The sequence below is a fragment of the Leptosomus discolor genome, chromosome 4 (genome assembly GCF_034619465.1).
Source record: "Leptosomus discolor isolate bLepDis1 chromosome 4, bLepDis1.hap2, whole genome shotgun sequence".
NCBI lineage: Eukaryota > Metazoa > Chordata > Aves > Leptosomiformes > Leptosomidae > Leptosomus > Leptosomus discolor.
In genome coordinates this window covers 18990193-19015087 of record NC_141394.1, presented here as the reverse complement: position 1 = coordinate 19015087, position 24895 = coordinate 18990193, and the positions used below count along the sequence as shown (strand labels likewise).

At 37.7% G+C, this 24895-nt stretch overlaps 1 protein-coding gene across 8 annotated transcripts in view; it reads right to left on the bottom strand.

The window, feature by feature from the left end:
* Positions 1 to 3423: 3423 nt before the first annotated feature.
* INPP4B (inositol polyphosphate-4-phosphatase type II B) overlaps positions 3424 to 24895 on the bottom strand; it is a 198709-nt gene continuing 177237 nt past the window's right edge. For 5 of the 8 annotated variants that reach the window (XM_086464572.1, XM_086464577.1, XM_086464575.1 and 2 more), the window contains one exon: positions 3424 to 3556. In XM_086464572.1, the coding sequence (XP_086320698.1) occupies positions 3424 to 3556 (133 nt within the window). Of the gene's footprint in view, positions 3557 to 4817; positions 4993 to 24895 lie in introns of those variants that run through there. The other 3 variants (XM_086464571.1, XM_086464570.1, XM_086464574.1) reach the window with 2 other exon arrangements.

Genomic DNA, 24895 nt, shown 5'->3' with positions numbered 1-24895 from the left:
TCTCTGAGAAAAAAACCTAACTTTCATTATTTTTTTAGGCATTTTATATGAGCTCTCTAGTTAGAGACCTAGTTTGTGGTACAAAACCCCCATATAAGTGTGTCATACATTGTACAAATATTCATAGCTAGAAGCCCTTATTTCAGGATTCCTCGAGGCAGATCCTGATGACCTTATTCCTACAAATAATACCTTCCATGAGTAAGACAGGATGTGGCTTTAGATGCCAGATATATTTTGAATGTTCATCTTCTAGCCCTTGACAACTGCCCTTCCCTCAAAGCAGATTGGTTTATACCTTACAAAAGTTTTAAGAGAGCAGATATAGAACATTTTCTGTGAATCTGCCACCAAAATCAGTATGCTTCCCTTAAACCTTTGCAAAAGAAATGGTGTAGCCTGCTCATAAGAATTCATTTGCTTAATTTTACTCCTCCGATATTCACAGTGAACTACAAGGATATGTGCAAGACCTCAGCGATGATTTAATTCCCCTGTTAGGCGTTCAAACAATGCACAGGGCTTGAAGGAGCTTCTACAAAGCGTGAATACACTCCAAGTATCACAGAATCATATAGGAATGCAACTATCAACCTGTAGCAAAACGCGCTTTGTTTCTTCATAAAAGGCAAACCAGAAAAGTTTTCAACCCATGCTTAGCTGCAAACTCCGCTTTGATGACAAGACCTTTGCCTATACGGACTGCAGCAGCCCACAGTAGGCAACGACCAAACAAGAAAACATCTGAGCCTGTTTCAATACTGAAGCAACAAGGCTCTTCTAGGAGACTTGGAACCACAACAGTGGTTCTCATGACCTACAAAAAGATGTTCCAATCAATAAACTGTCTTGGAAAAGTTCAGCCTTATATAGAACAAAACCTAGCCTACTGTTCTGTAATGGCCCAAGCCCAATGAAGTTTCACTGCAGGACACTGATAAGAGTTTTGGGTTTTTTTCTTACTTATCTTTAACAAATAACAGATTACTTAATTTCACAAGAACATACTGGGAGTGTCTGTTAAAACAAAAAGGATAGTAATCCAATGCTTTTTTTTTCTCCCTCCAAAAATGGCTTGAATGTGGAAAACATCATCAACATAAAAGTAACATGATAGCGGCAATGGCAATTTAGAACCTGAGTGGGATTAAAATGCTGAGGCGAGCTCCTGAAAGACTGTTTTCCTGATAAGAAGAAAATCTATAGAATTTCATACTTTGAACTTCACAGAATGCACATGGGACTAAGAACTACAGGAACCCATAGTATCTGTCAGTGAATACCACCCCCACATAGACCTTTACAGATTATTTCAGAATTACTGTAGGAAGGCCAGCATTCTCTATTGTACATCTGTGGGACTATTTCAGAGGTACATGAGGAATTTATCACTATTTCTAAACTGCAGATGTAGGGGGTTTTAAGCTGAAAATAAACATGGCAGAGAGCAAGGGTTAGTGTGGCAGTCTAACAGAACAAAACATTACTTTCCTAGGAAGATTTATGTTCCATAAATCCACAAAAATTTTTGTACAGATCAGCTATGTTATAGCTAAACACCCAAACATATTCTGGCATGTGTCCACCCACCCAATGAGTAATGCCCACTTCTGCTGGTACACAACAGGAAAAAACCAAGGCATCATTATATTCTCATCTGCCTCAGCTTATCTATAATGCAATGCCAAATCTTCTGACATCTATTGTTGACGTAATACATGCCAGAAGAACAAAGAAGTGATTCATGATAGCACATTACATAACAGAAATTAACAACAAATGCACCAAACCACGATTTAAATTACCTATTTACTTAAAAAAAAAAAGTTCCAATTAGTTAGGTAAATATATTGTATAGGTGAATTACTGGCTTCACTGAAGTCAATGAATATTGAGGATCTCTTCTTGATATTCTCCTACAAGCCCCAAAGCCTGATCTTTCAAATATACTAGGTGGGTTTAATTTTCACATGATAGATAATTTCCATGTAATCACCCAATTAGAGTTTGCAGAATCAGGCTCTTAAATATGTGCTTTTACTAGTACATTTTAAGATTTACACCCAGTAAAGGGCATTAATGGGTTAAAAAGAACAAAACATAACTCATGATGCATCAAGATTTCTTTGACTTCCATAGGAGCAAACAAACATTAACTTCTTTATCCATGCAAATTACAATTTCCTACAGATGCTCAAATTCCCAGTACAGTTTCATTAGAATAAAATTCTCACACTTCTGCTCTAGATATTTTTTTCTCTCAAAATGAATGCATCACATAAAGGTCAGTAATCAGTGCATACTTGGGTTTTTTTAATTGTATTTCTCTCTGGGAGGCAGAAGGCAGCAATAAATAGATACAATTAGAAAACACAAATGTTCTTTGCAAGACAAATTTCAGGACTAACACAAGCTGGCAGCAGCATTAACATTCATTTTTAAAGCCGATAGTTGTTCATCCTAAAGTGTCTACACGCAGCATCACAAATTTGATATAAATCAGCTGCAGTGGCTAACTAGTCCTACTACAGGAGGTTACTCATAATAACATTTATCTTAGGCTCTATGAAAACATACATGTTTTTTATAGCCTAAAGATACATTAACTCCTGCATATACAACTCATTTTCCCTACCACCAAGAAAATTTAGTTTTGAAGGTTTACAGTAAATGGGAACATGACAGGTCAAATTCATGTCACCTTACTTGAATTAATCCCCACGATTTCAATGTCATTTATGTGAAAGTGAAATAAGTGGTATTTGGCTGTAGTACAGAAAGCCAAGAACGATACTATCAAATGAACTACAAGGAATCAGAATGGAATTACTGAAATTATAGCCTGTAATTACTAAAAACAAAACATTACCATGGTTATGTAAAGAAGCTAAATGTAATTACCAAGATTATATTTAGCCCAGGTATCGACATTAGCATCTTTCATAAACACGTCTGTGAAGGATTTAATCACTAGTGATCAAGACCTCGGTGCTCTGCTGGTTCCACAAAACACTATTTCCAGCAGTAAGAGACCCCTTAAATCAACTCCCAGGTTTTGGTTCAGAGTCAGAATGCCACCTTCTAGATTGCTAACCTCAGTTCCTATAGCAAATGACATTTCCCATTTTAATCTTTGATCAAACGACCCAAAAAACTAATTCTAGCTGGCTGATGAGTCATACTAAGCTTCGACTTCACAAAGAAAAGTTGAATATATTTGGTTTTGAGAATATTCAGTCCATTGCTCTTTCATGATATTTCATTTCATAACGACTAACTGGAGTTATTTTAATTTAAAATGATAAAACCTGATAAAAATAGCACCTCAACTGGTTACACATTTCCAATTAATAAGTTATAAACAGCAATTTTTATATTCACTAATTAGCATGATGTATGTTCCTGATCACACTTTTGTTAAACTTAGGTGTCAGCTTTTCCATATGTCCCTTCTGGAGGTCTGTAGTACTTTGGGAAAGCCATCAGCTGTATCATGTTGAATGCATACTTTCTGCATTTGACATTCTTCAGTACATTCTCTATGCGGCATCCTTCTCTAGTGAAAGGGGGGAAAAAGTACAACTTCATGAAACACAGAATAAATAAATATGCTTTATTTGTTCATTGCAGAGTTTCAGCAACAGTTGAAGTAAAAATAACAAAGATTCAACTCTACATTTTTGTTTTCCACAAGTGATGATACATCTTACAAAATTAAATCCAAGGCCAGGCCCAGTACAGTTATTGCCCTCAGAAATAGGTGATAAGATTTCCACCTCCCACCCCCATCCCTCAATATATTTGCCCTTGAGGTTTAAAGTTTAGTTAAAAAAAAATAAACAATTTAATGATACATTTTGTCCTAATTCCAGAAATATATTTGCTTTTTAAACCTTCTCATACCTTATTTTCAAATTGTTTGCTATATATGTGAGAGTATGCATTGCCCTAAAAATGAGGATTCTAGGCATAAGGCATTTTATTAAGTCCGGCCCTAGAGATTTGTGAAGGAAAGTTTCATCTCTGCTTCATTTCCCGTATGTTCGGCTTTGCAACAAAAAAAAAAATAAAATAAAAGAGAGAATGGCTTTTCAAACAGCCCAATCCACCTCTCTGCTTTATAAAGGAAGGATGTTTGTTCACATACAGTACAAAAGTCACAAGTGCCCAAGTGGTGCATCAAGACATAAACAAGACTTTGTTAAAAAGAATATAAAAGTGTCTTGAAAGCAAAAGCAACTAAAGCAACAATTACAAACAGGTTAATTTCATTACAAAACAGAAATCACTCTATTCCATTTAGTTACTTGACAGAAAAGAGTTAGTTGTAGCAAAGTAATAATAATTTGTTAAACTAAAAAGATCCCATCAGCTAGTAACAATGAAAATAACACAATGAAAGTTAAGTCGCACAAACCACCTCCCTGTAATATTTGTCTAGGGGTTAGTTTGTGTTGTGCAAATTCATTTTCATTTTTTTTTTTTTTTTGTCAGACTAATCACTCTGGAAAGAAGGGTTCAAGCATTCAGGATTCCACATCTTTTTGTATACAGCGACAGCATTGTAAGTGGGCTTTCTTTGAGCTAATTACAGTGGGAAAGCTTTACTATGAACAGAAAGAGCAACTCAACTCACTCAATGCATAGTATACTTCTCAAAGTTCAGAAAAAAATAACGAAAACACAGTACATTTCAGACATTTGTATCTTAAAGACAAATCCTTGGGGTCTGAGATTGTAGAAATATTACAGCATAATTCCTTTTTCTAAAGTTAGTTTGTTGCTGTTTGTAGAAAAGAAAGGTACACAAGTGAAGTTTATTGGTATTTGGCTAATAGCAAAGCAAGACTTAAAATAAGCCACACAACCAGCAAATGTGAGCTGACAAGCAGCAAGGCGACAGGATAGAAGTGTCGAGAAGTTGGCTTGTTATCAGTTAGACAGCCTGTTTCGGGATCATCCGATTCATTCAGTGCTCCCTGGGTTTGTCTGCTGTTAAACAGGGGAAGTTAGGAACAGATAGAACAGCATTTAAACAGCAAAGAAAGCCAACATGTAGGTATTTCGACAAAGTGAAACTATATAGCCATTCCAACGAAACAGATTTATGCTAAGTACTTCCAATATATTTATTGCGTTCTACAGCTGACATGGGAAGCACAATGACTAGGTGGCTGATATGTTATCAAGCCTGCTAGGTGCTTCAGAGTAGTATTCACAAGTTAACATTAAATAACTTATGAGATGAGCTATACTATCACTGAAATGAACACACACACCAAACAGAAATGAAATAAGTTAAAAAAAAAAGTTAAGGAAGCAAAGAAAAAAAGATCACGAATATGTCACAAGGCAACACTGACAAAATAGTGTCTCCATGGTGTTCACAGGCTTTTCAGTCCTGTTTGGCTATCTATTAGGAAATCTATAAGCAGAAATAGAAAGGGCAGATGGTCTTTTTCGAAAGAATCAACAACTATTCTAAAACAGTTTTAAATGATGGTAAATTAACTTCTTCAAAAATTCATCAGCGCTGGTGACTCAGTTTTGAAGTCAACAGTGGTTCTTTTTATTTAGATGCTCCTACCTACATTCCTGTAAGAAAATTACCTTTTACCTTGTTCAGTCAACTCAGCTAGGAACTATCTGCTTATGGCGAAGTTCTACTGAATCACTGTAAGTAGCGCCATCACTTTCCTACCAGAGCAGCAGGGATACTTTCAAATCACTGCCAATCTTTTCTATTGTACTCTTAGTAGCTTGTCTACAATTAGAATTATGTGTATTTCAACTATACCTCTTCAGTCCCTCTGAAGTCAAGTTTATTTGCACACATTCAGGAGTCCTGTTTATGGACTTCCTTTGGGCAGTAAGGACTGATAAGATTTTTACTTTTCTATTAGCACTGATATGATTTTTATTTTTCTATTTACTATGAATATTCTGGGATGAAAATATAACTTGCCATTTTTCCCTGTGGACTTAAGACTATCCAAACATATCAGATTACAACACAGTGCTTTTTCAGAAGCACACGTCCCAAGTATGCTGTTTTTTCAAGAAAGAAATTGCTGGCAGACCATAAAGAGGCTGTAGGACTGTAAATGTAGTATCGCAGAGCCCCAGGTAAAATGAGAAGGATATGTCAAAGTCAGCAGCAGTCACTTCATCTTACAGAAAGCCTACCTTTCTGCCTCATGTGTGATGAGGCAATGCTGAGTTTCTTGAGCTTGTATAGCAAGAGAGGTGCAAGAACTGCACTTACAGGTGGGATTCTGGGAAAGGGGCTGATCAAAATCATTCTTTGCACAATTTTCCATTTAAAGAAGCCTTCCACAGTAAGTTCTTAATTTCTTTCTTTGCTTTGAACTTTTGATCCACATGTTACACTAATGAAGAGGACAACCCATACTATTTTAAACAGAAAAGTAAAAGATAAAAAATAAAATCCCTAATATTTGAATCTGGGTCAAAGCAATTACATAGCGTGTCTGCTGCTTTTGGTCTACAGCTTTCAAGTGTCTGTGAATAGAACTTGGACAGAACTCAAACAGTATTTTAGACAAAATCCTCTCAGAAACTGTACAGGAATGAAGCTAACTATGTTATGCCAACTTTGTCAACATCGTGGCTTACACTGAAATAAATAATTCTGTGTTCTGTATCAGACTACTCCAGTTAACGTCTTTGTCCAAGGGCCCACCCCCAGAACTTCCTTCCCCTTCTGCTCTCAGTGATAACATTACCATTTGTGATCAGGTGTGAGGACTAACTTTACGGCTCTTTGTTAATTTTCTCCCTTATCACGTATTTCTACATACTTTTAAAAACATGCTGCTTGCTGCTTTTCCTTTTCCTTTCTTAATCTCCACAGGATCCCGCAAGTCTGCCTCTTTCACCCTTTTGCACTGTTCCCTCACCCCTTTTCTACTCTTCAAGATGCGCTTGCTGGTTTCAGCTTACCCCCATCATGCCCACAATTGAGAGCTCTAGCTCAACCCCCATAGTCCCATCTATTCCTTCCCAGTCACAAGGCCTAGGTGCTTTTGGGCTGTCCTTCTGGATGTCTTCCATCACAGACTTCATATGTGTGCCTATGGCAGAATGGATGCACAGACCAAACTCCTTTTTTCTGTGAAAAGATCCATCTAGGCAGCAACAAAGTTCAGCATTCAGTAAGTTTGCACATCCATTACATTAGCCACTGTTAGGTACTTCATTCTGGAGAGCCTTAGTTTTGTGTGCCAATAGTTTATTCTAAGCGTGCCAAGTTACACTCTTGCAGGTTGCTCTACATAGATGAACCCTCCTACTTCTCTGGTGTGCCTTGTTCTGCTTTGCTCCGTATCTCATTGACAGTGTGACTGTCTGACTGTCTTTCATTTATGTAGTTACGAATCCCACTAGCATTGGTGAGATTTATGCAATGATGGAAATACAGATAAAAGCCATTTGTTCTATTATTTTTTTCAATAGAAAAGCCTAGAGTACATTTGTTCTTTGATATGCTGAAAACAATGATCAGTGTCTTTCAACATAAAAAGTCCTATCTTACCCCCAGGAAAACCACAGCGAACAGCTGATGCACAGGGAATTCTGTTCCACAAATTAGTCACATCACTCTATGCATGATTCAATAAGACATCCTCAAAATAGAGCAAGAGGATGAAACTCCATTATTAGCTACCTAAGAACAGGCTGAGCAGAATACCTAAACATGCTTTTAATTTAATAGGAATATTTGATCACGGTCAGATGCCTTGCTAATACTTTTCAATGCACTGCAGTGACAACGTCAACTAACACATCTTAAAGTGTTCTCCACAGTGACTAATGTATCTAGTTAAACAAAGCGAGGCCCTACACCCAGCTGCCAGGACCGTGACAGCACTGCTTCCCTTGGCTCATCAAAACCTATAGAAGTTTTACTGCAAACAGCATGAATCCAGACAGTGCCACGTCAGCTGGATTTATTTGGCTTCTGACTGACACTCAGCACCAGAACAGAGTGGTATGTGACTCTATCACGGTATGAAGGTATAGTCATAGTTTTGGATGTTCTCTCCATTACAAACCATACTCTTAACAGCTCTGAACTGCACCAAAGGGAAGGAAGATGACTCTCAAAATATCCAGCAAGTTTTTATTTCTCACACACAACTTTAAAAGGAATAGTGAAAGCGTCTACATCTGTAACATCTGGGATAATGAACATCTCTCTAGCCTATGGTACTATTTTTATTCATTTACTTTCAAATTGTTCATTTGAGGCTTACAACATAGCACAAATATATCATAACAGCCGACGGTGCTGTAAGTTTAATGATGATATAACCATTTCAGTCTGCCTTCCATCTCACTTCGTGTTTTATCATCTTAAACTCCTATTGGGATAATGCTGCATGCCTATCAAATGACATGAAGGCAAAACAGCAGGTATTTTCTGTTGGTTTTAAATTCGTATGATAAATCGTTTGAACCTCTAAGCAGTGGAGCACAGACAATGAAAATAGCATGAGGAAAAAAGAAGCTCTCAAGAGTCCTTATAAAGTCAAGCCTACATATGAGGGCACATTCTGGCTTTTCATTATCGGTCACGATGACATCCCTGTGCAAGGTTTTTGGAGGAGATGCATTTTAACACCTTGGCATATATGCTTCTCTTGTTAGAACTTTTCCATCTCCAGCTATTAATGATACTGGAAATGCTAAAGCGTCCTAACGCAGTGCTTCAGGTAGACTAGATAGGCAGGTTTCACAAGGAACCCATGTGCTAGCAGCAACTTCAGTCTGAATTCGCATCTTATAGGATGCGTATTTTGGGGGAATTCTCCTTTTTTGCAGACAGACTCGAGCAAGTCGTTTCCGGGCCTGCTGCGTTTTTCTTGTCAAACTCTGGTGCTGACACAGAAAATGGCAGAAGTGAGATGCCTTTTTTCAATCCCATCCAACAATAGGATCAGAGACACTTCTTCAAATAGAAGGGACTGCTAACCATTCTCCATCTTACACAACTTTGCTTACTTGCCTGTTCTTTTCACTTAACACTAACACAACCTAGAACTTTTAAGAAGCAGCTTCTCTAAAGAGTGTTTTCAGCCCTTTTTTAAAAGGGATTTTAAACAGAACACTGTCTGCTTCTCACCCCGCCCGCCCGCCCCCCCCCAAAGAAAAAGCTTTTGGAGAGAAAGCAGCTTAATTTCTACATTCGACGTGTTCCTGTGATTCACTGAAATGCTTCATAGAAAAATCACCTCTGTCAACATTAAGCACTACAGTTCTAGAAGGTAGCCTTAACTTTTTCAGAGGGGAAAGATCCTTGTGAACATCTCCTGGCCATTACGAAGATGCTGCACTATAACATCTAGAAGAATGAAATGTGATTCAGAAGGAAATAAACAGATCTCAGCCTAGTCCTGGAGGACCGATTGCTGAATCAGAGCAGAACTCAGATAAAACATACAAAGGAATATTAGGCCACAAACTTTTATGTTGAAAGATAAAGTTGATACAATAAAACCTCCAACTATCTGTAAAAAAATAAAAAACGTTTCTACACTGTTTCAAAATGGAAGATAAAGGAAGGGAATCATCAGAGACATTTTCTGTACCAGCGATCTTTACAACAATTCTTTTTCTGATGCATACTGTTGTCAATGACTTAAAATTTTTTCTTCAAATCTAGATGATATTAAATATGGGAAAAGCTGCTAGAAATCAATTTTGACTGCTTATGTGATCCTAAAATCTTTACTCTGGTTCAAAACAACTAATCGTCATTACTGAAATTGATGAGCAGTCTAAGCAGATCTAAGAATCTTCATGAATTCAGACAGTGATTTGGAGACAGTTGCTATTTAAACATACACCAATGATACAACCAAACTAATATGTTTATAAAATTGTCACACTAACCCCCCTCTTTTTGTTTTACCAGTTGTACTGCAACTTTTTTCCCTATTCTTTTTGCTTTTGCCAGCATCCTCTATTTCCTTGCTTCTCTCCTCGCTTCCTTGTTTGGTTACAACACAACATGTAAGTTTTCTAATGCCCATTATTCAGGATATAGAAAGGACAGCACATCATACAACATGAGGTTTGTCCATGGAGTTTGATCAAGTAGCAGATTTGCAGTGCAGTCATGGTGACATGACACCTAGATCTTGAAAAACAGTTAATATACTGTAATTCAGTCTTTTGCACTCAAAATTATAGCAACTGTTACTATGGGTTCTCAGCCTATCTAGAGAAAAAGATTCCATTTTGAGGAGCTGGCCAGTGACAGCAGGGTATTGGAGGCTCAGCTATGGTCAAGGTACAGATTTTAAACACCATTATGGACAAGCCACAACGGTTCAGTAAAGAACAGCAGATAAATCAACACACTGACTTGCAGTAGTACTTAGTAAAAGGGAAGGAGACATTTGGTTTCCATGCACACAACCACATCCTGGAAAACTCTCTTATTTTAGGGGATCACATTGAGAAATATGGATTCTTTGGAAAGAATGGTGAAGTCAAAATTCAATTTACACAGTTGCTCTCTTTCCCTCTTCTGTGTACATGTTCTCACTAAAGTCAAACTAATTATAAATGTCCAAATTTCCCACCAAGTTTTATTAGCTTTGCTGTTTTTGAATTTCCTGGGACAAGTGAAAGAGAAGTACACCCCGCATCTGCAGGCAATAAACCAGCACAACTCACTCCTGCTTTGGGCTATGGAAACACCTCCCTGCAATCCTGCTCTGCAGCACGCTTCTTGAAGGATGTGCAGTCTTACAGATTGAACCAGGAATTCACAATTTGTTAACTGATTGTATGTCCCTACTACATTAAGAGGAGGACATTAAGCTAATTCTGAGATAAAATTTAGGAAAATATCTATAATTGAAAAGTAAAAAAGAGCACAAAAGCATGTGCTCATCTATTGTTTACTAGTGTGCAATGATAAAACATCAGAGCACCATTTGTTTGTTCACATGATTACAGTTTAACAAAAAAAAAGGTTCCCCAGTTAGGTATTTCATTATTTACCAAAATTAGAGAATACAGCTAGAGTTCAATTATTGATTGGCACATAATAAATTTCCTGAAAATAAAGTACGGATTAACAGAGACCTATTCATGACAGCAGACTGTAGCTAACAGTTCAGCCCAACTAGCAGGTCTAAGGGAGATATTTTTACTTCTTGTTTATGAATGCAATTTTTGTTTTAATAGTCCTACATTAGAGAAAGTCAAAGAGAAAATGCTGAAGCATTAAATGCTAGGTTAAACATTTTTAGTTTGTTTAGACAGCACTTCAGACAGAACTGAAAACCAGAAAAATTTCCAGTTTGGTTCATTCCGTCCCAAAATTGTTGGCTCACCAAAGAGCAAAACCCTCACTGTTTGTCCATGTTTACATTTAACATAACAGTAACCCTGGAGAACAGATGAAAAGGCAGCTTCAAACTTTATATCTAATATGCACAAAACACGCTATTTGATAATACACATCTCCATCTGTGTTAATCCCAGCACTTCAGGAATCTCTGCTGATGGCAGAAGAATTAATATTTTCCTTTGTGACTGATACAGAATGCCTGCAAGAATGTTTTCCCTGACATTAAAGAGTAACCCTGTGGTAAAACAGTAACACTGACAATTCATATGGTGAAAATATATTAAAAATAAACAAGACATTCCAGTTCGAATCACAACCCCTTTTCCTCACTGCTGCTTTTAAGACACCTACATCAGCGGTTTAAATCCACCTTCAGCAGTTCCCCACTGCTGAAGAGCAAAACCAAGTTCACATTATGTGTCCTATGCCCCCTTACCTGCCAAAAGAGACTGCCAACGAGAGGCCACCACATGGGAACAGCACCTCGATCATGCCAACTCCCAAACCGCCCTGGAATCACCTAGGAGAGCACTAAAATCTGCCAAAATCGTGCCAGGAAACATTGAATAATTTCACTGTATAAAATCACTGAGATCATGTCCTAGAAACATTCCCCAGTAGTTTTTAATTTACAAGTATGGGCAGAAGCTTCAAGTCCTGCAAAGTCATTCTGGTTACTGTGTGAGAGATCAGCTTCAGAACTGAAAAGCGATGGGTTTGCAGGAGAAATTCTTCTTTACCTGTCAAGACAGCTGAGTGGTTTTTTGAAACATGATTTTCACCTCTATTATACTCCAAGCAAAGGATTTGCTGTTTCATTCTACTATTTACCAACACCGCTGTGCAGTATTACGCATCAATTCTACAAAGGTTTCTCTTTTTATAAAAAAATATGGTTCTAATAATCTTCCCAGACACTGTTCTATAAAGTATTCGGATTACACATATGAGAAATTCTCAGGACAAAATTGCAAAAATCTTTCCTGATAAACTTGTGTTGCAAGGTTTGAAATTCAATCCAATGTGCAACCAGTATTAAAGCAAACGTGATCTATGACTTTGTGCAGGAAAACAACCAAACAAAAACCCACAATCAATCCATAAGCCAAATCTCAGGTTTCTTAGTGATCTGAGCATGCGTGAAATGATGACTTCAGGTAAGTTCTGAGTACACAAGACATTTCCCTTCCGTAAGGTTATGGCACTAGTGTACTTGGCTAGCGAGTCACACTTATTTCCAGTCTGTTTCTGTCATAGCAAGGGAGTTTTACTAAGGATGTGATTACACATTTAGCTCACATAGCACAGTGAAACATAAACCCGTGATAAATTCTCTCTTTCATGTGTCTAATCAGGTTTTAAATACTTTCTGTTGACCATGAAAAAAATCCTCATGAATCATCCCTTTGCCAAAAGCAAAGATTTTTTTAGCTTTTTTTTCCCCATGGTGAGGACAAGTGGCAAAGCTGATGTAAGAGGCAGAAAAGGCTTGCTGGACAAATAGAGAGTCATGCATGAACAACGACACTTAAAATCTGACATTAACTTCTAGACATTCAAATCTATGGGTAGGATGACAAAACTAAGGTCAGAGAGAACTGTTGGCGTAAATGAAGGATTGCTTAATCTATGTTGCACTTGTAATTCAGGTAATTATAAGTGAGGAGGGTGTTGAACAGCAATAAGTATAAATTTGAATATCGTAACTTAGCATTTTATACCTGCAACTTCAGTTTGAGATATACAAAAGGAGGAACGTGACAGCTTCTGATTAATGAGACCAATACACATAATCTCTTCAATGTGAGTCCTAGAATAAGTCACAGGAAAGGTCTGAAAACTACTCTTCCATTTCAAGTAAATACGACAGTATATTAATTGCTTTCAACCAACATACTGATACATCTTTTTAAAAAACACATTAACAGTTTGAGATCTGATCTGTTCTGACCCCAGCCATTCTTTAAGGACTAGTACCACACACAGTATGTGCGTGTGTTTATGCAATGGGAGTTAGTGCACATGTAGATTCCTCGATCATGAAAAATGCACCTAAACCTGATTTTAGCGGTGCACAAGTGCTGGTACCAGAAGCACTAAATACAGCAAAGCAAGCTACCCTACCTAGGCTAGGTAGGTGGCTAACAAAAACTATCTACCCAAAAACACATAGGCTAGGATGCAGACTGTAGCAACCTGGAGATTCCACCCCGATTTTATCAATAAATCACCTTCTCATTTCTTTAGGAGGTTGACTTTCGTCATAACTAAAAGTTTTATAAAATGAAAGCAAAATCCTATTCAAATCCCAAATGCACTAAGTTTTCTATCCACTTCCTTCAGAGTAAATGACAGGGCTGGGCTGAAATTCCCATGAAGAGCCTTGAAAGTGTTTGTGCTGGTAATAGCTAGTATGTAGAGACTTTGAAGAACAAACCTTTTCTATGGGAAATTAAGAGAATGGGTGTTACTGTTTTCTCTTTGCTTGTTTGGTTTTAGCACCTATTTAGATTTTGGGAACCTGTTCTCAGAAGGAAGTACTTTTCTTCCCCAAGTACCAAGGAGGAGGACTGAAGCTGAAATATTTTTTAAAAAATATATATTTATATTTTTTACAAGCTTTTTCTCTTTGTTTGTTGTCACTACTCACATTTGTAAGGAAATGTTTATGTTGAATGCTGCTGCAGGTTTCTTATTAAGTTTCAGATATACTCTTCATGCTTCCTTCATCATATCTCAGAAAGCGAATATTGGCATAGACCACCACTTTTTAAGCAAAAGTAGCACACTGCGCTGATGGGGAGAGTGAAGAGATGAAACCCCATACAGTTTTGCTCCATTTTGCTCCAGAAAAAAATGACCTTTTGAAGATCCGAGATCATTATAAACTAAAGATTTGATAAGCAGTGTATTTACCTCCTGCATTCCTAAGCCTTTGCTAGCAACAAGGAGTAAACAAACCAACTATACACAGAGGCAAATATCTTCCTCTCTGTAATAATGCTACAGTTTCTTCACTGTTACAAAGAAATGAAGGACATGGTTTGGCTTAGTGCAGTCACAATAATTCACAATTTGCCAAAGATCAAAGATGCAGCTCTCAGCATATGCTCAATGGACTATGTTCAGGACCCCCTGAACACAAAAAGAAGAGTTCACTACACTGGCAGTATCACTTAATGATGAGGTAAGTCACTGACAGATGAAAAAAATGCCAATTTACTTCTTGACTGGAATTGAACTATCAGATACATACTATTTTTTTTTCTTTTTCTGTATTGCAGACTGTATTCTCTCAAACACACCATCAGTAGTGAAGAAACATTCTCACCAGAGTTATCACTACAATGCCTTGAAAACTGCAGCTTGCAAAAAGCTACAGAAATCTGCCAATTCCTGCAACTTTGGAGTCTCTGGGATACATATATTTTGAGAATGAATGTTCCCAAGCACATCCACAGGAAGCTGCATGCAGAAGCGCAAAGCAGCACAGCAGTGGGGCTTTTCCACTAATGGTGGCAATTGCCATCACTCACAAGTAAGCCAAATGTCTATTTTAAAAATGCTTATAACTGGGGAAAAGAGGATGTTTTACTATGAAAATTCCCAAATCTGTAACACAAAAATAGTAACATCAAAGATTTTGTGCAAAACTTATCCATCTGCAATCTAGTATTATTTTCTTCTGAAGAAGCAGCAAGCCAGTAGCAACATTTGAGTACTTCCTTCCTTTCTTTCACAGGATGACTTGGAAGGTAGCAGGAAGGTATAAATCTTCCCTCATTGAGATGGTGGAGAGTTATCTCTGTCTACAGTGTGTTTTTCTACTCTATGATGTATGCTGGTTATTTTGCATGCTGGAAGAAAACAATTTAAGAAACATTTCAGTAAGACATCGTCTCATGATCCTCCCACTTTAGATAAACACTGCACCAATTTTCCAGAAAACCCCTGTCTTTTGAAATAACTTCAGTGTCCCTAAACACTGAATGACATTGTGCTGAGGGCAATTTCAGCACCTCCTATTCTACACTGTCTTTATAAAAGTGCAGCTCTCAACCCTGTCAAATCTGAGAGACATTATCCTGGTATTACTCATGTTTCTGGTCATGTATTAATCACTAAGAAAAACAGTAATACTTATTCACATGCTTAAAGTGTTTGGCTTGAGTAACTGTGAGCCAGAGGCCAGGTGGTCAAACAAAACAGAAAAATCTACAGTGCAGCCAAAAAGCATATAGGCTGTTAATTAGGAACACTTCATTATCCCCAAATGCCCATTACAATGGTAGGCCTTAAGGAATACTGCTTCCCTTTTAATTTCCAATAAATGCTAATGCCCTTCAATTATCTTGTAACATATCCCACACTAACCTCACTGGGAATGATATTGCCTTTCCAGGCCCAGTGAGACGTGTTGGCATTCACAGTCCTCTCCAGCACTTGCTGGTGGCCAATGAACTATCAAAAAGTGCAGCCACCTATTCTAGTCTGAGTGGGCTGCTACTCTCCTTGTCTTTTGGTTAATAGCACATTTCTGTGACTGGTGGACAGCACTTACAGGCTTCTAGCAACTAAATCATTTCCCTTTTTAGCATACCTTTGCTGCACTAGTAAGAACACAACAGAGACTAAGACTTTTAAACTGCTTAAATTATCCTCTGCCATGAACACAAATATATATGGACAGGTATGCAGTGCTCTTTTTAAAAAGATCTTAACCATTCTTATACTTTTACTCTCAATTAACCTTTACTAAAAACTAAATCAGCTTCACATCGTCTCACTGGAGCCCAGCCTACACATGGAAAGGATGCTGGAATCACGCTTGTCTCATTTTATTAGTATTTAATTCTGTGCTAGTTAAAAATAAATTCTGTAATGTGCTATTAATACACTGCTACTGACAGCTTATATAAAATCAATAAAACACAAAAGCTGCAATTAAACAGCAAAAGTAATTTTAAAAAAATATCACTGCCAGTCTACAGGCATCTCTTGTTATCTCACACAGGGGGCAGAGGGCTGTGGCTTGTGCACTGTTTATGTACCACTAGGTTAATAATATCCTTCCTACTCTCTTACAAAATGGTTAAAGCAAACAAGCAGCAGAAATGGTCTAAACTGTTTTTGTTCTGTTTTGTTCTTTGAATGAATACTTAATGATGGCAGATATGAGATTCAAACAAAGCTAAAGGCATGTGAGTACAGGCCAGCAATTTTACTTGTCAGACAAGTATGTACATCAATGCAGACAGAACATTTTGGTGCATAAAACAATAAATGACATTTTCCCAGGTATGGTACACAGTAATGAGATACATACAGAACAGCAGAAAATTTAAAACACGATAATCCATCCTAAGACGGAATTACTCACAGCTAATGGGAATTTCAGTGGAAAAAAAGACAGTTTTACATTGGTCCAATAATGTCCTCCGGACTTCGGAATAATTAACAACTGAAAAAGTAACAGACAACCTGAGGACATGGAAAGAGTTATCTACCAAACATTCGCTTCCCTAAAAAGCAGATACTTTATTTAGAAAGCTTCCTTTTCCTCCCATCCATTCAACTCATTAGCTGCATATTTTTTACTAAGGAACGCTATCTATAAATAAATTATTTTTCAAAATAAATACATCAAACCACAATGGTAGAAAAATTAGAAGAACATTTACTGAAATACTGAAAAAGGTTTTGAAAAAACAACTTCTGCACATCTATCTACTTAAAATGGCTATATATTTGCAGAATTCCTAGTGTTCCCAAAATTACAAAGCTAAAGTAACTTTGTGTCCAGAAGAGCTATCAAATTAAAAAGTTTATACATAACAGTCTCTGTAAACAATTTAGGATAACGGCACTTTAAGTACATTGCTTAATGGCTACTGCTTTCTATATAAACAAGGAAACTAACGAAAGTGGACTTTTAACCCCAAAATATCAAAGCATGCAACAGTTATTTTAGCACAGGAACTAAGCAGATAAACAAAGGAAGTAGCCCAAATACTATAGTGGCTGAAGGTTAAACAGCAATGTAACAGTGCACTTCTAACTTCTTTTATTTTTTTTTTTTTCTTTTAAATAACTTCTGGCTTCCCTGACCCCATGATAATAAATAAACAGTGCCTAGTGACAAATTTATGTTTAAAACACAACAGGCAGTGTACTGATGCCAGCAAAATCTCCCCCATGCAAAGTTTTGCCCTTCTACATTAATTTTACCTTCAGTTATTCAGTAGGGTAACTACAAAATACGCTTCCAAGATCTGATCCAAATCCTTCAAAAGGCAACAAGTCGTATACTCCCTAACCCAGACTGGCAAGTCTTTAGGTGCCAAATTTAACAGCCCAGGCTTCCCATACGTCTACAGAACATCCGCAGGATGATTCAGAGCCTCTAAATCAGGTAGTTAACCACCCTCCAAGGTGTGTACTGGGAACAGGAATTCTTAACACAGACATTCATAAGATAGGTATCTAATGTTTTATGATAGGAACAGCTTGATTATGAGTGTTGCACTGAATTCAACAGGCTTTGGAAAAAAATTCTCCAACGGTTAATTGCCCAGCAGTTTTTTTCCCTCCATCTCCAGGCCATATTTGTGCTACCACTGCATCACTTACAAAACGAACCACCCAAGCCTCTGATTTTCTTTCCAGAACCATAAATGCAGTCAAACATGATGGTTAACAACAGAAACTTTCAAGCTCACTTGACTACAGACTATTTTTAAAGGACATTCTTGATTTTTCTCCCTAATAAAAGAAAAAAAAAAAAGATTTATGAGCAAGCAGTTGTCTGTTTCGGGCTATGTTACAATGTGGTAAAGAACATTAAGCTTTGCAACAGGATTAAATGTCTTTTTATTTCTCTTTTGACATTCCATACCCAATGGAGTATGGATAGCAAGTTTAAAGTTTTTAGTTTTGCTATAAAAGATAATTTGATTTTTTTCCTCTCCACTGTAATATGCAATTCATTTAATAAACTTTATAACTAAAAAAACCCCTACTAAAACCACTCCTCCATTCAAGGACTACAATTCAGAAGGGGTTCATTTAGTTCCATTAGTTTTAACATCTGTGTTTTAAGTGGCAGCCAGCTTCAAAAGTAGCTATTGAGGTAATACATTGCTTCATTTACAAAGGAAATTGGATGCTTAATGCATTTTGTAATGCAATAATAACAAAGTGGTAGTATTTGCATAAAGCAGCCCACCGTAATAGCAGGGGTTGTTCCTGTCTGGGAAAAGGTCTTTTGACTTCTGCTAGCCCAGTGTGGGCTTGTTATTCCAACTGGTTATATATTACCATAGGGATCAGGGAAGTCCACACTACAGAAAGCCACATTTGGGAAGGTTTGCTACCTCAGCTGTGCCTAGAAAAGCCCAATGCATGGGGAGAGGATGCTTTTCAATTTAACTAATTGCATGGACTGTTAGTGGAGAACAGACTGGCCAGAAAGGACCGATCACAGCATCATAAAGATGTGCCTTCCCTTTCGTGCTTGCAATATGGCTGGTGCAGTCACTTCGAGAAGGAGACGGGACAGGGCTCACCAGAGACTTCTATGGCAAATTTCTAGCCAGTGTTTGTTGGTGTAGTTCCTTAGATTTTGCTAGAGCTATTCCAGTTTTATTACAGGTAAAGGCTGCTTGTCAATAAGTATATTAAACATATGGGGCACAAACCAGTATTTCAGAAAAGACTACATGTCTGAATTCAAAGAATTTGGCTGTTATTACCATAGCATCCCCTGGACTGCACAGCTGAGACTGTGAAACACATTTGTGAGTTTTTCTTTCCAAATGGTTTTAATTGGTTTGATCATTTTCTGTTTCAGAGGCTCAGTCTCTTTGTCTTATTAACTCATTATTTCCTAGAATTATCACATCATGATAGCCACAATAATTACCTTTTCTGCTTTTAGGTATGTCTTTAGGTAGGTCTGATTCAAACCTAAGAGCTGAATTCCAAACGTTCTTACTATATTAACTGTAACAGCAAGCAAAGCAGTAAATTTCAGGCTTTAATCTGCTCAAGAGACAAGCACTCTCAGAACAGAACCATGTCTGGAAAATACCTGTACTATGTCTGAGCGCTTGTATAAGCATGCAGAAGATAGTCAAAACTGTGCGTTCAAGTCCATTACCACCTCATTTCAAGTTTTACCTTGAAATTAAACTTAAATTGAGACTGAAATGAGTTTTTGTTATCCCTATTGTGCTGCATGGAGGAAGATTCTTCGTGACAGCAGGAAGAATGATTGCCTTTGGGACTGAAAACAGAATTTGAGATACCCCGTCACAAAATAATTTTTAAAAAAATCAGCTAAGAGTACAAATACCTTTCTAGATGACTATGTGTTTGCTCAGCACTCTTTTACCAGTGAATACCTGTTGTCTGAAAGTGAGAAGTGTCTGACTTGAAAAATGACAGTATACTCAAGTTTCATTATCTTCCCTGAAACACCAAGAACCACAGCTCTGTCACATTAAATGAAGCGACCAAATTTTCCCAGCACTTCTGCCTCAGTAAAATCTTTATCTACAAACAAGTGCCTTTACCTAAAGATAGTAAACCTACAGGGCAACACAGGACATGAAGGTCTCAAGTCTTTAACTAAATTTTAATTGCTAGTCAAAGCATGCAAAACAATCAGAAATCACAGTGATACAGAAATAAAGTATTCTAAAAACTGTTTCTTGTCTTGGAAAAATACCTGTAAAGTTTGTAGGCCATTTTTTTAAAATTCATTTCATTAAGTCACATAATAAAACAGCAACATGTGACAAAATGAAACACACCAATTCCTATGTTTCTATATTTATTTGACTATAATTACGTGTGTGCATGCATCTTATGTTCTGTATGACACAGACCAACATACTTCGGAGGCAAAACTTTGCTGTATGCAATGTGGCCTTGTTGAGGCACCACCAAAAAGTGATTTCAATCCTCTTTAGCCAGAAAAATGTTTTATTGACTTTTAATCTACCATATTAAAATTATACGTTACAGACAGACAACAACCTTGGTCACAAAAAAATACTCTAATACTTCCGTAGAGCAAAGTAAGCATGAAGCGTAAGGCCATATCCGCCCTAAGGGCTTATAAAACAATGTAATTTTCCCTTCAAGAAAGGGCAGAAGGAACTAAGCTGCAATGGGAACACAAGACTATCTTAGAGAATGCAGCAAGGCAGGTTAACAGGGGAAAAGCAATCTTACAGAAGTGAAATGAACACCCCTCTACTTAGCAGCGCCTTTTGGGCCACTTCCACTGCACAAGAGGGAAAATAAACAGATTAGTAGCGGTCTGACGTGTACTAGCTCACTTTAAGAATCAATTCAAGTAGCATCTTCACATGGCAAACTATGTTAATTTGTGTCACAGAAATGTCAAACTATATTTAAAGCAATTGCCTACAAATTTGCTGATAACACCATTGCAGCAGCAAATTTTTGAAGAGAAAGAGGACATGGGGAGCAACCTTCTCCCCTAGGCAGCACCACAGTAAGAAAGCAAGAGAGGACTTTATTCAGTATAATGTTGAGGGAGGACCATCCACCAACACTCAGGCAGTTGACACACCAGTTCAACAGTGTCAAGGAGGGAAAAAGGGTCTAACTGTGCAGCCAGCGCTGCTGCATGCGGTATGTCAGCATGAGCCCCAGTAGCAAAAAGGAGTGGGAAAAGAGAATTATGAATGTGCAGATTAGTGAATGTCAGTAAGGCAATGAACCTTATTTATAAACATTGCTATTGCATGTTCAAATACAGCACACACTTTATTTAAAACAAACAAGACAATGAGAAGAGTCTCTGTTTAAGGAGAAGTAGATCCAAATTCAATTTCCAACAGAGGAGAGGACTCTGTGTGGTCATGAGTAACGACTTGGCATTTCTATACCATCTTTCTCCCATTGAAAAATGAAAAAGATACAAGTGCATTTCTTTGTCTCACCCTTTGCTTGTCAATTATAAGCTTTTTGAGTCAAGAACATTTGACATTAAGAAGTGTTTGCACATCCACTCAAATCTCAGCTCTTGACCTACTTCTAATACATTTAACTGGTGATTATTCAATGAAAGGCACTTAGTACATATGCAGCTTACCACGTTAGCAGTTGCTACACAGGTGAGAAAGTGAAGAACACAATACAAATAATATGATAATGTATTAGAAAGTTTCGTATTCTCTTCAGGAAAGTAAATCATGTTACACCTTTTTTATTGTAAGATTTTATATAAGAGAAGACATCTTAGAAATACCTAGCAACATAAACTAGTAGCAACACATAAGCAGGATAGAGCACATTCTAAGTGCACACTGATGACAAGAAAAGGTGAAATAGCAAACACTGAACATGTCAGAGACTTTTTGAAAACCCATGAATAAATATCCTAACCATATTACCAATAACCCGTATTACCAATAACCCATATTACCAAAGCAGACTCTTCTGGGATTCCAGAATCAATTCTTGCCTTTGCCTGATGCTACTTTGATAATTTCAAACCTGGCCAATAATGCCTTTGACAGAGTGCCAGTTTAACCATTTTTATTAGCTTTCCTGAGGCATTCAATGAAACAGTCATTTGATTAGCTAAAATAAACTTAGAACACAGATCATACCAGTCTTGGTTCAACTAAGTGAGCTAAAAACCAGAACAAACAAAACCTGAAACAAACCAGACTAAAGGTGTTGATTTTTATTTCCTAGCTGAAATGTATTATGAAAAACATTCCACAATAATCTACTGTGGACACTCCCATCTTCTGCTTATCACACCATCACAAGGCAGTTTGCTGGAAGTTGCTCAGCAAACCTTTCTGTTACTGATTACTTTGTATTCTGTAGATGTTCCACTGTCAACAGTTATGAACGAGTTATAAATTGATTTAAATAAAAGAATCAACAACTTCGGAGCAGCAAGGAGTGATTTTTGCAAAATGCATATTAAAAAAAAACAATATTTTGACAGGAATGATACATTTTCATCAGACTCGCCAGTTTACCCAAGACATGAACTGTTAATCAGAAGATCCTAGAGCAAGGTCCTTCTTAGAAATTTGTGACTATATGATCAGATTGCTCTTTCCTTTTTTTTTCTTTTAGTACTCTAAACGAGTTCCTCATATCTGACAATGTTGACTGTTGACTGGGGTGGGTCTGTGGCTGAGGAGAAAATATTTCTTTTTTTAAAGCAAGATGCAGCTCGTTGAGCTACTGCTGATAATAATTAGCTGCTGCCTTTTTAGTCTCTCTTCCTATAGAAGCAAAGCTTACATGTTAGTGCTTGGTGTGAGGGGAAGGAAGATGCATCTGTGTATTCTTGCAATCTTTGGGCATATTGACAGAGTTCAGCTAAATTTAAATGAGGGATAAAAGACCTCTAAGATTATCATGTTCTCACCAGTGTAATGAAATACACAGTCAAGATGCTGAGGGACACAGTCAAAGGGGGAGGTGTAGCATGAAACTGAAGCTGCTTGTACATCAGGAAACCCATATGATAATGAAAGGAGTAGAAAGAGATTTCTTATAAATGCCCAACTGTGGAAAAACTTCAGTTGGGCTTCAGACAATCAATCCTCAATAAAGCCTATAAGCCATTAAAGGATACAGACAACTTCTAACCACCCTAAAAAGAGACACAAACCTGACCTCACACTCCTTCAGAGCTATAAAGCTCTACAGTATAGAGCTAACTGTATCAGTATGGTAAGCTTTAGTCATGTCAACAACAGTATTTATATTAAAATTACAGGTGTTCAGAATATTTCAAGAGTTATTTGATAACTTCTCAGAAATGCTATTTTCTCCTTTAAGGAATTAAAACAGAAAGGCTAAAAATAACTCATTCAAAAAAAGAACGATGATACCCCTAATACCACAATACCATGAAATCTTATACACAAGGTGAGTGAAGCTTCTGACTACCACAGGCAGAGGTATCTCCTGCCTCATTAACCAGTAATCTAACTAGGAGGCTCGGTCATATACTCAAAATATTTCATCCTATGACAGAAGTTACAAGGAACGGCAATTCCCTTCCCACCCTCCGACCTCCCCAGACTACGGGACTTTCACCTTGGCTAAGCCTTGCCTGGGATTCCAGGACCCTGCACAGGTAGAAACTCTGCTCTGGAGGCTTCCTGGGGCATTAGGAGAATCTCCAACAGAAGAGAAAAGCCAGGTGCCTTTCCCATTGCTGGAAGACAATAAGCACATGGCAACAGCCAGGCTGGGGAAAGAAGATAAGCTGCCAGAGAAGTAAGTCCTGAGCCAAGGCACAAAACCAGCACTGCAGATGCACAGCTAAACCAGTGCCCAGTGATTCTGGCATTAGGTATGTTTAGAGTCACAATACAACTACAGCACCACTAAGTCCCAGGGTCACAGAAACCATTTCAACTGTTTTAACGGTAGGAGTCAACTGTGGAGTGATTTGGCCGTGCATTCTGGGAGAACTCCAACCTTTCCTTTGCATTAACATCCTTATAAACACCTACTTTCTATTCACACAGATTTTAGTGAAGGCTTAGGCTATTAAGAATGCAAGTCCCCAAAATTATCTTCCAAATTTATCTCTGAGTGATCCAAAGAACAGGACAGCAATATAACGCTGCTGGCTCTGTTACTGAGTGTAGTTCCAGCCAACTACAGATAACATCATGGAAGTAGGAAAACCATAGTAAGTACATAATAGTTCAAATGGAAACTCCTTTAGTCACTCCACTGTAAACGGCTACTGGGACTTCTACTCCAAGGAAACTGAGAAACAACTTGCTGCTGCTAGCTATGCCAGTGAAAGTCTGCCAGCAGTTGCTGTAATGATGAGGACACATTTACAAAAGGTCACTCATCAAATCAGAGCTGCCACAGAAAGTAACAACCAGAAACCACTACTAAACCTCACTCCTGAACTGAGCTGAGCAAGGCAACTGTCAAAGGGGAGTTCTTCAAAATACCATACACCAAGGTGATACTGCAGGAGAGAAAGAAACAGGGAAACACTCACCAGAAAGAGGAAACAGGGCATCAGACCAAAAGACGGGGGAGGGGGGGGGGGGGGGGGGGGGTAGGAAGAAGGCAGCTTATGGAAGAAAACTGGAACAGGGATGCTGGATGAGAAGAGATGATGATTATCTGGGCAGGGAGTATCCCTACAAAAGAAATTAAGTTGTATGAAGGATTAAGGGAGCCTAAAACGTGAGCAAAAATAGACCTAGAATTGTCTGTTACTTGCTTTCTACATAAGCCAACTAGAGCTGTAGCCTGACACCGTACCATCTTACTTCTGAAGTAATGGAGAATCTTGTATCAAAACCAACTTCTCTGGAATAGCAGCCAGTTTCCACTTTTTTCTGTGTTCCCTCCAAACTCCTTATAGCCTATACATGGCTGGGATCACAGGAAGGAAGTTACAAGCTCTCCCTGCCCACGTTACATTATTCTGAGAAGAATATTGTTTTAGAGGCAGATAAATTCTTG